This window comes from Portunus trituberculatus, chromosome 18, assembly GCF_017591435.1.
Source record: "Portunus trituberculatus isolate SZX2019 chromosome 18, ASM1759143v1, whole genome shotgun sequence".
NCBI lineage: Eukaryota > Metazoa > Arthropoda > Malacostraca > Decapoda > Portunidae > Portunus > Portunus trituberculatus.
Genome location: NC_059272.1, coordinates 24,445,217 through 24,459,746, shown reverse-complemented (window position 1 = coordinate 24,459,746; position 14,530 = coordinate 24,445,217). Strand labels below are relative to the sequence as shown.

General features: G+C 37.9%; 1 protein-coding gene across 1 annotated transcript in view; it reads left to right on the top strand.

Moving 5' to 3' along the window:
• Nucleotides 1-13,596, top strand: part of LOC123505821 (glutamate receptor ionotropic, delta-2-like) — a 110,925-nt gene extending 97,329 nt beyond the window's left edge. Inside the window, exons 3-14 of the mRNA XM_045257544.1 lie at nt 5,944-6,065; nt 8,211-8,739; nt 8,991-9,136; nt 9,391-9,484; nt 9,759-9,947; nt 10,302-10,449; nt 10,719-10,870; nt 10,986-11,137; nt 11,630-11,939; nt 12,231-12,392; nt 12,923-13,066; nt 13,249-13,596. Coding sequence (XP_045113479.1) covers nt 8,245-8,739; nt 8,991-9,136; nt 9,391-9,484; nt 9,759-9,947; nt 10,302-10,449; nt 10,719-10,870; nt 10,986-11,137; nt 11,630-11,939; nt 12,231-12,392; nt 12,923-13,066; nt 13,249-13,449 — 2,193 coding nt within the window. The 5' untranslated portion in view covers nt 5,944-6,065; nt 8,211-8,244 and the 3' untranslated portion in view covers nt 13,450-13,596. The remainder of the gene's footprint in view (nt 1-5,943; nt 6,066-8,210; nt 8,740-8,990; nt 9,137-9,390; nt 9,485-9,758; nt 9,948-10,301; nt 10,450-10,718; nt 10,871-10,985; nt 11,138-11,629; nt 11,940-12,230; nt 12,393-12,922; nt 13,067-13,248) is intronic.
• Nucleotides 13,597-14,530: the final 934 nt, after the last annotated feature.

The following is a 14,530-nucleotide window of genomic DNA, read 5'->3' as shown; positions in this document are numbered from 1 at the left end:
CTGCGTTGACTGGGTATGCTTCCTGTCCAGATCGGGATGTACTGACTGGATCAACATTAATTCAGTTACAAAGGCTGGACATTTATTTTTCTATTTGTCAGTAGTTGTTCCTATTCTAACAATCTTTATTTAACCATTGCTGTCTCTCAAGAAGGAAAAGGTCGTGCTACAAAAACACGATGCATTAGCAAGACTAGACAATCACGTTCTCGGCTCCTCGCGACATTTTCATTCGCTTCTTTCAGGTGAAGGAAAAATATAATCTGAAGTGTTGATAGAGAGGCTGCCATGTATTCATTTTCCATACGCATTTTCCATACGGATCTACTTGCCTTTCTCATTTTCTTCAAAGATGCGTGTCACCCCTGACCCAAAACTTACACCCATCGCTGCCCCTACAAAGAAGGTGATGACACGCACTTTAGGGAGGCGCCCCGGGGATCCGTGTGGGTGCTGGCCTTTGTAGGTCACCAAGGGATTGATTGGAATGCCGCTGTCTGACCCACGGCTTCTCTTTAAAGTCTTGGCTTGTCCTTGTCCCTTGATGTGGACCAACAAGCCGGGTGTTGGGGGAAAGGTAGCTTCTTTCCTTGGTAACACCCGAGAGGTGAAATCCATCACTTCATGACTCTGGTGTCAATCGTAGATCGTGTGTGGCTCCTGCTAGCGAGGACAAAATTTACGGTGATGTTGAGAGTTATGTCTTTGTATCAAGATTTACAGACTGTCTAAACTTTAACTGTAAATTACACCTGAAAGGTTTCACTTTGGTAATGCTACTTTTTATCCGCTAAGTAATAGGAACTTGACCTAGACTGTCTCATCACCAAGCGTCACACATTGTGCCACGCGACCCCCCATCTTGTGACCCATTGCCCTACACCAGAGCGCCCTGAACTTGGGAACGCTTGTTGGTCCGTCCCTCTGATTCGGCAAAGGATGGTTAAGGATACAGTTCCTTGCTAATTGAGTGTACTTAGATTTCCCATTTTCTTCAATAATAGTCCCCTTCTTTCATTTTCATCAAGGAGACGTGACACAGGACACACTATACAGTTGATACACTTGTACTTGTGAGGCACACCTGAACTTCTCTCTCAAACTTAAAATAATTTGCCAAAGCCTCTATTTTAAATGTCTTTAATTACATCAGAACTATGGTGTGTGTGTGTGTGTGTGTGTGTGTGTGTGTGTGTGTGTGTGTGTGTGTGTGTGTGTGTGTGTGTGTGTGTGTGTGTGTGTGTGTAATTCACCACGGTCGTCTGCTGGTCACCCAGCCAGTCTTCCTCATTACGGAGCGAGCTAAGAGCTCATATACCGATCTTCGGGTAGGACTGAGACATCACACTGTGTGTGTGTGTGTGTGTGTGTGTGTGTGTGTGTGTGTGTGTGTGTGTGTGTGTGTGTAATAGAACTGAGATAAATATAGAAACATGACTATAAAAAGCTTCATTAATACATATCACATCACATACATAACAGTCTATCGCAATACTCAGCTATATACTCTTCATGGTTCATTAGTACATTAACTCTCAATAACGTTAATTAAGATAAACGCTGAATGAATAAGCTTCTTGCATTATGATTCAGTTGTTACTCCAATGTCAGATGGTAGTGCTCTGAAAAATAAAATCATGATAAAAATACCACATCCTGCTGAAGTGAACGTAAAGCCAGTAGCAAATAGTACATGCCGGTTTCCCTATTGGCTAGTTCACGTGAAAGCGCAGTCGTATAATTAGTTTACAGATCTGCTGATAGGTGGCGGTGTCTCCTATTCAGGCTACATTTGTCACGCTTGGTAGCATAAGATCGCTTCTCCGGCGTTCAGTTCTTCAGCTGTTAGTGTCCCTCTCTCTGTAGTGGGTCGCTATGACCATGCAATTAAGCGCCGTTACTATGTGTCAGGTTCGGTGGGGGACACAGCTGGCGTCATAGTATTGTTGGTAGGAGTGTGGAGACTGTAGGGACGAAACAATAGAGACGCTTACAACTACATGTAATTATAGACCGTACCTAATGTGTCTTCTTTAGATCGCTGGTTTCTTGTGTTTATCTGTATTTTTTTATTAACTTATTTTGTTTTATGTGCGGCGCCGTATGCTCTTGTTTTGGTGCCTTAGATAAATTAATCAAACAGGTAGCTCTTAAATCTCGGAAACGAAGAGATATTTCTGTAAAAAAAATATGTATACATGGTAACGTCGTTTTATCATTAGTATTTTCTCTCTCTCTCTCTCTCTCTCTCTCTCTCTCTCTCTCTCTCTCTCTCTCTCTCTCTCTGGCAGTGAAAACCTCGATATCAGTTGATGTGTTAGGAATCGCTGTCTTAGACTTCTCGGATTTCACTTGTCTTTAGTTTCGTTTTATCGTTTTTATGTGTGTTGGGAGTAAGACTCATTCATGAATTCTATTTCGTGACCACTGCCACCACCACCACCACCACCACCACTATCACCGCAGCCGCCTCCACCTCCACCGTCGCAACACCACCGTCACCACAACGCCAGCTGCCTCTACTTTCCCACTGTCCCATATTTACCCCTCAAGACACACACACACACACACACACACGGCCCGGTAGCTCAGTGGTTAGAGCGCTGGCTTCACAAGCCAGATGACCGGGGTTCGATTCCCCGGCCGGGTGGAGATATTTGGGTGTGTCTCCTTTCACGTGTAGCCCCTGGTCACCTAGCAGTGAGTAGGTACGGGATGTAAAACGAGGAGTTGTGACCTTGTTGTCCCGGTGTGTGGTGTGTGCCTGGTCTCAGGCCTATCCGAAGATCGGAAATAATGAGCTCTTAGCTCGTTCCGTAGGGTAACGTTTGGCTGTCTCGTCAGAGACTGCAGCAGATCAAACAGTGAACACACACACACACACACACACACACCGCGTAGTGTAGTGGTTAGCACGCTCGACTCACACTCGAGAGGGTCCGGGTTCGAATCCCGGAGGCGGTGAGGCAAATGGGCAAGCCTCTTAATGTGTGGCCCCTGTTCACCTAGCAGTAAATAGGTACGGGATGTAACTCGAGGAGTTGTGGCCTCGCTTTCCCGGTGTGTGGAGTGTGTTGTGGTCTCAGTCTTACCCTAAGATCGGTCTATGAGCTCTGAGCTCGCTCCGTAATGGGGAAGACTGGCTGGGTGACCAGTAGACGACCGTGGTGAATTACACACACACACACACACACACACAATAAAGTTGGTAGAAAGGAGACGCAGGCATGACAAAATCTTTCAAACCACGCCAACAAATACCCCTAAAGGAAGTAACAGAAATAGGCAAAGGTGGCGACAAAGGAAGGTGGGTCAAGAGATAGGTCTGAGAGAGAGAGAGAGAGAGAGAGAGAGAGAGAGAGAGAGAGAGAGAGAGAGAGAGAGAGAGAGAGAGAGAGAGAGAGAGAGAGAGAGATAACCAGTAAGAGATGGAGGGAGAGAGAGAATCTGTTAACACCAAGAAGTCTCTGAGCTGCAATAAGTGAACAAGGTCAGGCATCCTCGTCTCGCTTTCAGTAAATGTCAGCGAGCGAGGAGTCAAAGACCACACGCCCTCCCTGCATCTCAAATGAAGGGTGAGGCTCGTAGTGTCCAGCCTGAGCTATGAAAGCTGCAGGAGCCTTGACCACGGCGACACTGTTCTGAAGTAAGCGTCCCCTTCAGGATAGAGACCGTGTGATCCTGTCAGCTGTCTAATGCCACGAGATTAAGAGAGTAAGGTCATAAGGTCAGGATACGAGCTTTATATTTCATTGAATCATCTTGATATAGTAATCTGATGTCTTTATCCGATAGTAAATTCTGACATATCATGAGATTATTGTGATGTCATAATGCGTTGTTCTTATGCGAGGATAAATCTTGAATAAGGCATCTGATAGCAATACGATAATTCAAATCTCCCGGGATATGCTTTCGTTTATACTCACATCTTGCATTGTGGTATTTGGATGAAGTGTGTAATTACGTATTTCGAGCAAAATAGTTTATCATGTAGCTAGTCTATTCCAGATATTAAGGTCATTCAGTAACCAAGTTACTGAATGACCGCTTTGAATTTAACTCTAACTTTTCTCTTCAGATTCTGGATAACAGGGAGTATGAAATATTTCTTCTTACAGGTGTCAAATACAGAAGCTGTAACATAAGTAACCGACTGAAAAGTATGTTTGTGTTTTAGGATTCTAAAGTCCAAATAGGCTGTTCCAAGTATTTTTGTTACACACTTTACCGATGACTCAAAAGACTATAAACTATGAAACCGTACGATCAAACAGAATGGAAATTGTTCTATGGCAAAAAGACTCACGTAACCAGAATAATTCGCTGCGAGGTGGAATGTGTTGGTTATGTATAAAGGCACAGGGCTTCATCCAGCACGCCTCTCCATGCGGGTGACCTCCATATGATTCCATTAAAATATCATGATAAATTCAAACACACACACACACACACACACACACACACACACACACACACACACACACACACTAGCGAATACTTTTCTCTAGTTATCGCATGGAGTTTTGATATACGTATGCTAAGTTTCTGCCAATAGTTGAACACTTTGTTCAACAAATACTCGTTTTTGTCTTGCTTTCAGATAATGTCCAATACAAAAGAAAACCACAACAAATTTATATATCTTGAATTCATGTATGCAGGAGAACATTGTTCTCTTTCCATGAAAAAAAATAAATAATAAACCAATAAATAAACAGCAAAATAAATAAACTGATAGTAATAATAATAATAATAATAATAATAATAATAATAATAATAATAATAATAATAATAATAATAATTATAATTATTATTATTATTATTAGTAGTAGTAGTAGTAGTAGTAGTAGTAGTAGTAGTACTGTTTATTATAGTTATTAGTATTATTATCATTATTATTATTATTATTATTATTATTATTATTATTATTATTATTATTATTATTATTATTATTATTATTATTATTATTATTATTATTATTATTATTATTATTATTATTATTATTATTAATATTATTATTGTTATTTATATCGTTATTATTATTATCGTTATTGTTATTATTATTATTATTATTATTATTATTATTATTATTATTTATTGTTGTTGTTGTTATAATAAAATAATAATAATAATTGTTGTTATTATTATTATCATTATTATTATTGTTATCATTATTATTATCATCATCATCATTATTATGATTATCTTTATTATTGGTACTATTATTATTATTGTTATTATTATTATTATTATTATTATTATTATTAGTAGTAGTAGTAGTAGTAGTAGTAGTAGTAGTAGTAGCAGTAGTAGTAGTAGTAGCAGCAGTAGTAGTACTAGAAGTAGTAGTACCGACATTGTTATTATTATTACAATGTTATCATTATCATTATTGTTGTTATTATTACCATTACTCTGCACTTTGTTTCCATGAGTCTGCAAGCAAAAGCTGGCAACCAACAAGAAAGGCGACTTTTTTTTCTCTCTTTTTTTCTTTTCCAATTTATAATCAAATGCACTTGTTGTTACTTCTAATGATTCTAAATCATCATGATATTTTTCCTTTCTACTTCCCAAAAATAAGAATTTTTGCAATATTTATTTACAAATCATAGATATTACAAAAAAAAAAAAAAGGGAAGAATAATTCTGTAAAAATGTACTTCGAATGATAATTTATGTACTGGTCTACAAGGTATCAATTACTGCAGATGATGAATCACTAGCGTAAATGCATATTGGTCTCCATAGTGTCTCCCAACTGTATAAAGTATCTATTCCTTACCTAGTATTTTGAAAGCTTTAAGCAACAAGCAAAAGCAGTGACAAAGAAGAGATTCACCTGAGGTTGTAAAGTTTGGTAATAATTGGTAAATCTTCACTTGATTAAGACAAATTGCAGCACCCATAACTGACTGTATATTCTTTTCTTACCTGTAGGAATGCATTACGTCGCTAGTTCGAGTGGCTGGAGGTGGGCAGGTGGGGTGTGTGAGCCGTGTCTGATATATAATAGTAAGGATTGGCCTGCACCCACCACTTCCTGAGGACAGGCCAAGGCGGTGAGTACGCACACAAGTGGTGTCTTGCATGCATGATGTTACAGTGATGTCTGGAATGATATAGGTGTGTGTGTGTGTGTGTGTGTGTGTGTGTGTGTGTGTGTGTGTGTGTGTGTGTGTGTGTGTGTGTGTGTGTGTGTGTGTGTGACGTAAATGTATATTTTTAGTTTATTTTCAAAGTGTCACTCATCAGATGTAGTGCTAATGTAATATTTGGATTTCTTTCTGTGTTTCTTTTATAATGATAGTTTCATTTTATATTCTTGGAACACAATTGTTTTAATATTAGTTATTATTTCATCTTATTTCCTTAAGAAAATGCTTTTATCGAATGAATGTTAATTGAATGTGTGTGTTTATTAAACTCCCATCGATTTCTTCTTCTATCCATCTATCTATTTTTCTATCATCCTGTCTTTATGTATGTAGTATATGTCTGTCTTTGCCGTTCAGTCTATGTCTTTCTGCTTTTGTACGTCTTTCTACCTACTTATCAATTCCTCTATTTATATACCGTCCTTCTTACTTACCTACACTGCGAATCTCTCCTAAATCCTTTTAATTCCAAGGTAGATTCCATATTATATCTATCAATCACTAAGTCATGACATGCCCTGCTATAGGTGGCGGAAATGGCTTCACGAGTAGTATAGTTATGCTCTACACCAAGCCTTCTACATGAATGGAACGTATAGGCTTGAGTCACGTGAAGTGGTGTAATTATCATACCCCAGAACGAGTGGCTTGAGTCTTTCTTAAATGATGCAGAGTGAGTTACTGATAAAAGCTATTGATGCCTTTTGTGTGGTGAAGTTTATGGCTGGCTGGTCATGAATCTCTCTCTCTCTCTCTCTCTCTCTCTCTCTCTCTCTCTCTCTCTTTAATAATTAGACTTTGTTTGATTGATTTTTCAAGAACCTCTCTTCTTCTTCTTATTATTATTATTATTATTTTTATTGTTATTATTATAATCATTATTATTATTATTAGTAGTAGTAGTAGTAGTAGTAGTAGTAGTAGTAGTAGTAGTAGTAGTAGTAGTAGTAGTAGTAGTAGTAGTAGTAGTAGTAGTAGTAGTAGTAGTAGTAGTAGTAGTAGTAGTAGCAGCAGCAGCAGCAGCAGCAGCAGCAGCAGCAGCAGCAGCAGCAGCAGCAGCAGCAGCAGCAGCAGCAGTAGTAGTAGTAGTAGTAGTAGTAGTAGTATTATTATTATTATTGTTATTATTATTATTATTATTATTATTATTATTATTATTATTATTATTATTATTATTATTATTATTATTATTATTATTATTATTATTATTATTATTATTATTATTATGATCATCATCATCATCATCACCATTCTCCTGTTCCTCATCTTCCTTCTTCTCCTTCTGGTCATTTATTTCTTCTTCTCCTTCTCTTTCTGGTCAGGGAAAGGGCGACTTGCATCGGGAAAGGGAAGGATGGGTGGTGGTGGAAAGTGAATGGTGATGATAGCTATTGAAGCGCCATGGTTGATCCTGGGAATGGCGGGTGACGGGGCTATTATAGGGTTATAGAATGACGAGGTGATGAGGTAATGCTGAGAGTGACGAGGGCAATGGTGGTAGTTAATGGGCGTGTGACTGATAAGAGGTGATAGGGATGCTGCTAGCTAGTGATATATAGGTTGAGATGATAGGAGTGATAATGGAGATATTAATGGAAGAGGATAGTAATAGTAATTAGGGCAATGGGTGGTGATAGGTCTAACTGGTACATCGCTAAATGCCTTTTTGCCTGTTAGTAAATCTACTGTAGTGAAATAATAAATGGGGTTTTCTCTTTCTTTTGTGATAGAATAAAGCAGTGGTTCCCAAACTTTTCTTGAGCTAATACCATTCGGAGGTCCCGCACAGTCCCGCGTACCACCAGGCTCCGGGAAAACTTAATTCCAGTAAATATCGATTCATTCACAAGATTAGATAAATTCATGGATGGGGATGATATTGATGGAATTAGGTAGCTTTGTTCATAGAAAGACTGCCACGTGTAGACCTGAAAGTCTCTTGCATCCTCCCTCTCTTCTTATATTCTAGTGTCTCTCTCTCTCTCTCTCTCTCTCTCTCTCTCTCTCTCTCTCTCTCTCTTGATGATAAGCGCTGCCGTGTCGTTTCAGGCCCCATACCATGTGAACAAGGAGTTGCGTTGTCATGACTGCAGTTACTCTCTTCCGCGAACGCCATCTCTGGTTTGGTCTGTGGATGGCGGTGCTGCTGACTGCCTCTTGCCCCTCGCTCTCCGTTTCTGCAACCATTAACCTCAAAATGATGATAGTAATTCTCCCGAGCACTATTGCTGCTAAACTAATGACACCGTCGCTTGATCCTGACAAGATAGAATTAAATGAAGAAGCATTCGAGTATCCCAGCATGATGTTAAAGGAGTCATCTCTTTGGGGAGTAGATAAAGACATCATGAAAATACAGGAAGGAGATGTATCGATGGTGAAGATGAGGTTGCTGGGGGACAGTGATGTGGATGGACTGTGGCATCTCACCCAAGATGAAGAGGAGTTCCTGGGTCACCAGTTAAAAGGACTGGTGAAGAATGAAATGCCTCAGTGTACCTTACTGTTAGCCCACGACCTCCCTTACCGCCACTCTCACCTTCTTCGCCGCCTCCTCCTTCTCCCTAACCCCAAACAGGTATGGATCGATCTGAACTAAACGTATATTTTAGCGTCTTGTATAAGTTTCTGAGTATATGTGCGCTTTCTTTGTTGCATTAGAGGCCAAACTTGATGTAAAAGAAAGATGCATGTGAAGTCAATATAAATCAAATAAAGATGGTATCTATGCAAAAAAAAATGTAACTTGAGCAATACATCACTACTTGTTTGAAACGGTTAGCAGGCATTGATGTGTGTGTGTGTGTGTGTGTGTGTGTGTGCGCGCAGGTGGTGGAGATGAGTGATGCTAGGAGTTTGGAAAGTGTGGCATGGCGCGGCAAATTGTGTCGAGGATACATCTTGCTCCTGACGAACCACACGACCCTCCACGCTTTTATGAGTCAGCCTGACGGCCTGTGGGATTTCAAAGGCAAGTGAGTGAAGCTGCGTTCTTCCTGCGCACATAATTTCTTTCTCCATGAGGATTCATGTATTTCTTTCACAGCCTGTTTTTAATTATGACCTTTGTGAGGATTGTTGTACTTTATGTAAACTACCCATTACTTTTTTTTTCTCTTGGATAAAGTACATTCTACTCACGAGTGAAACAACTACAGTAAATTTTCTATCGAGTGTCTTTGTTGGAAAGGACAACTAGGTGAGGCAGCAGTGGATTCTCTTTTGTTAGATTCGTTGTGGTTGGAGTTTCCCGAGAGGAACTTCAGGAACTGGCATCATCGAGGAAGGGCGTGAAGACGGAACACTTCATCGGGATTGTAAAGGTAAGGATGCCAGAGGAAACGCCATTTATAATTCCAGAATTTTCTCTCCCTGTGTCTGGGAACGTCACTGGAGTAAACGGTAAGGATAAAAAGTTTTATTAAAACATGACGTAAGAGAATGCCATATGCCTCGGGATAAGAAAATATTCAGTTCATAAAATTTGTATGGGAAATTTGAAAACTAACAAGATATTTGTTGAACGTAATCATATCTTAATAAATGTTATTTTTTATGTACCATCCCTCTCTCTCTCTCTCTCTCTCTCTCTCTCAGCAAGGACGGAAGGTCGGGCAGTGGGCCGTGTACACTTCCATTCTGTATCGCAGTGGGCCTGGAAATCTTCACAGAGTAGCTACTTGGAGCAACACATTACGTAACTCTCTTTCGTCCTCTAATCTGGTCGATTCCCATGTTGCGCAGTTCGCAGATCATTTGAAAGACTTGTTCGGTATTCCTCTGAAGGTGTGTGTGTGTGTGTGTGTGTGTGCTCGCATAACTGATGTAGAAAGAATTTACTGTGCTGAAAACGTCCGTAGATTTTTTTTTTTATTAATTTATTTATTTATTATTTTTTTTTTTTTGCGATGTACTAGCGATATAGGATATCCTTAAGTATTTAATGAATTTCCCTTTTAGAGACATATTTCTTAGAGACTTACGATATTGTGTTTAGTAAATTGCCCTTACCAGAGATATAAATTTCTTAGAGACTTACGAAATTTGTAGTGAATCCTCTGCATCCTCTTTCTTAGGAACTTCATGAGTTAGCTTTTGTGAATTCCGGCCCAAACCATTATAATGAATATTTCTTATCAGGTGGTGACATTTGAGTTCGAGCCAAGCGTTCTATACTATCGAGACTCCAGTGGAAAAGTGGAGTTCCCTTTTGGTATAGACATAGAGGTCGTCAATGCACTTGCCAGAACCTTGAATTTTACAATAATTTTTGAGGAGCCTCCTAAAGGTAAAATACATTTTCATGAGTCATTTGAAACAAACATGTGTGAATTTTCTTGATCCATAATTTATAACATTTCAGATGGCAATAGGAAAGACGATGTCTGTAATAGCCACATGTTAATTTTTTTCTTTCTCTGCTTGTACTTTTATTTTTCCATACCACTTGTATTATGCCATCTTTTCCTTTTATCCCTTATCCTTTGTTCATGTATTTTTTTTCATTTTGCATGATTTCCTTATATGATTATTCTTTTTTTCATATATTCCAACAAGGAGAGCTGTGGGGAGTAGAAGGGGATGATGGGGAGTGGACAGGGATGGTGGGACGATTGGCAAGAGGTGAAGCAGACATTGGAGTAGCCAATCTTTTCCTCACCCTGACAAGACTTGGAGCAGTAGACTACAGTGCTCCTTATGATGCTGAGGTGAGCCTGGGAAACTGTGCTTGTTCAAGGAGAAATGGATGTTAAAGAGAAATTAACAGTGATCTCTCTCTCTCTCTCTCTCTCTCTCTGCAAATAATTGTTCAAACTCTGCCAGGTGAGCTGCTTCTTGGTGCGGAGTGATCCTGCTGTCCCTCGTTGGATGTCACTTGTCCTGCCCTTCCAGTTCACCACCTGGGGTGCAATACTAGTTGGTGTTCTAGTTACTGGAGTCTTTCTATATGTATTTGCTGTGGCTGGTGATCGATGGTAGCTATGTTTTATTTTTGTCCATTTACTTAGTTATATACCTACTTGTAAATTTATGATATTCAGGGCCTGAGCTACTCTTATATGACCTTGCTGTCTCCCTCTTTTAGCCCATTTTAAATGCCTGTTACTTTATACTTTATTCAAATAGCTTTCCTCAGCCTTTCAATCCTCCTTAAATATTTAGCTTTTTCATCATCCTTATAATACCAGGTGTCTTCTATCTTGTACTCTTTATTCATTAGTTTGCATGATGAAATTATAAACTTTCTTATTTCTTAGTGTCAGCAGTCCAAGTTTTTTTTTTTTTAGCTTTGTTTTATGGTATGTGTTCATTTCATAAGTGATAGTTAAAAAATATTATTGATATCCTTTTACTCATGTTCATCAGATTTTATATTTTCTCTGATGTATATTTACAAACTCATTTGTTATGACTTCAGCTACTGTCAGTTTTACACAAGTATTTCTCTAATACTCTTTGATTCACAGTGGAGGTGAGGTGCCCATTCTGCAGTCACTGTCCTTTGCTTGCTTCTATGCTTCTGGGATGCACTTCCGTGAGCCTCAACAGCTCATGCCTCTTGGGCACAATACACGAGTTTTTATATCCTTTTTATGGATATATGTTATAATTCTCACCACAGCCTACTGTTCAAACTTAACAGCTTTCCTCACTGTTACACATCGGCCACAGGGCATCAACACCATCAGGTCACTTCATGCTGCCCACATGGAAGTTTCAGGTCTTGGAAGCTTCTTTAAGGGAGCCTTGGCCTCAGCAGTTGATCCATATTTACAGGTAAACTATGTTTTGGCTGCAATTAAATCAAGAGATTCTTGAATTTTTGTACCTTTTTGTTTTTTATGTAAATAATCTCAATGAACCAAGATATTTTATTCATTAATGCTTGTAAGTTATTTTACATGACTGTTAAAGATCTGCAGATACTTATAGTTGATACAGACTATAGCCTATCATGTTTGTATAGTATTTCAGAATGTTTAACTTTTTTTTTGCCCAATTGTATTTAAGATAGATTAAATAATTTTTTTGTACATTATCATCATAGTCTCACAATTACATCCTTAGGGTTTAGCTAAGAGGTTTGTACCATATCAAGAACTGGACCTTGTATGGAACCAGGTGAAGGAGGGGCATGCAGCTTATCTCCACAACAGGCAGTTCCTTGAGTTTGTCATTGCCACACAGTTTACTAGCACCAAAGGAGAAAGTAGCATGAGAATAATGAAGGTTAGTCTTTTCCCCCACCTAACCTTTATCAATTATCATTCAGAGGAGAGAAAATCTCTGAAAAAATTTCAAAGCATTATATGATTAATTACATGAATACCCTCATAATATTCAAAGGAATGGTATGCATAAAATGAATGTAATAAACAAGATGGAATTTCAATGTCTGAAATTTTGTATATAAAGGAAATGGGAAATTAAATCAAGATAAATGTATAACAAGGAAGAAGGATGAGACATATCTTAATACCAGCATGAATCATGAAGTGGTAAGCCATTTGATTAAGGATATGAAAAAAACAATTGAGGAAGAGAAAGGCTTGTGTAAGCAGCATAAAAGAGGAAAGGAATATATTTTTTTCTTATAATGAACAACATATGGCAGATCTAAACTGCATAAATTCCAAAATGGAATGATTAAAAGTATTTTGGGTTAAAGTTAACACATGATTATTACATATGAGAAATAACAGTTTGTGATATGCAACCTGGAGAACACAGACATTAAAATAACGAATTACATATTTCAGGAATGCTTTGCACCATACAGCATTGCCATGGCCCTCCAACGAAATTCACCACTGAAGAAAAAATTTGACCATGTCATTAGCTGGATGCTGGCAAGTGGTCTTGTACGCCATTGGTTTCTGGAATCCTTAAGGTTGTCTCGAAAGGTATGTAGATAAAGCAAACAAACTATGCACCTCTCCTGTGGACAACCTTCACTTGTTCCATGAAAGCCATTTAATATAGCACTGCCACTGCATTTGGATACATATTACATAGTATATGTATTCTAATTTTCCTGGAATATAATAAGATAGAAAAAAAACATTAATCAGAATGCTATTTCTAGGTAAAGACAAAGGTCAGCAATAAAGTTGGAAGCCAATACAACACCACCACTTCGTTACAACTCAGTGGGATTCAAGGAGTGATTCCCCTTAGTACTAACCATATGCAAGGAGTGTTTTTCATATACATGATTGGACAACTAGTGGCATTCCTTGTCTTAGTGATGGAGTGCTGTCAATCCCATTTCTCTAACAAAACCTGATGAAACCTCCCCAGATCTTATTCTTCACACTAATCCAACTTGGTCTTGAAAGTTATGTATATTGTGAAAGTAACGATCTCTATGACATGAATAAAATCAAAATTGGCAAGTTGTCACTCACCAACCACAGAGAATAAAATCATGAAATACCTAAACATGTTCTTATATCTACCTATTGAATCTGATGTTTCACTCTTTTCAGGAATATTGAAAAGGGGATATCCATTAGTTAACATTCTACAATCAAAGCTTACTACCAAGGTGATTGATGGCAAATTATGTCAAGTGGATGATGATGGTAACAATAATAATGGTGATAATAATAATAATAATAATAATTGTAATAATAATAATTATTATTATTATAATGATAATAATAATAATATAATAATAATAATAATAATAATAATAATAATGATAATAATAACAAAAATAATAACAACAATAACAGTAATTAATTAGCTTTTACCCTTTTTTGCGTGTTCCTCTGTTTGTTGTTTTATAATTCTAACATTATGTGTTCAACTCTATTTAGACAGATTAGGAAGTATATGACCAAGTTACTGAAGAGCTTTTTAAACTACAAGTGTTGAATTATTCTTAAATAGATAGCTTGATCAATTTTATATCCCAGAAAAAAAAAGTGGTAAACCTACAGAGTTTCACCACCTTGCCCTTTCTGGACGAAACTATTTTCTGGTAGATTACGGCTCGCTTTTAATTAAAATACCACTTGTTTTTGGTGCAAATCAACCAATTTTTTTTTTTTTTTTTACAGCCCCGAAATATATTATGATTTGCATAAAAAAGCGACTGGTAAATTAATTAAAAACAAGCCAAAATCTACCAGAAAAAATTAGTTTCGTCCTGAAAAGAACCTAGCCTAACCTAACCTAACCTAACTTAACCCAACTAAACCTAATCTAACCTAACCTAACCTAACCTAACCTAACCTAACCCAACCTAATCTAACCTAACCTAACTAAACCTAATCTAACCTAACCTAACCCAACTAAACCTAATCTAACCTAACCTAACCAAACCTAACTAAACCTAACCTCAGGGGCCGTCGTGATTGGTA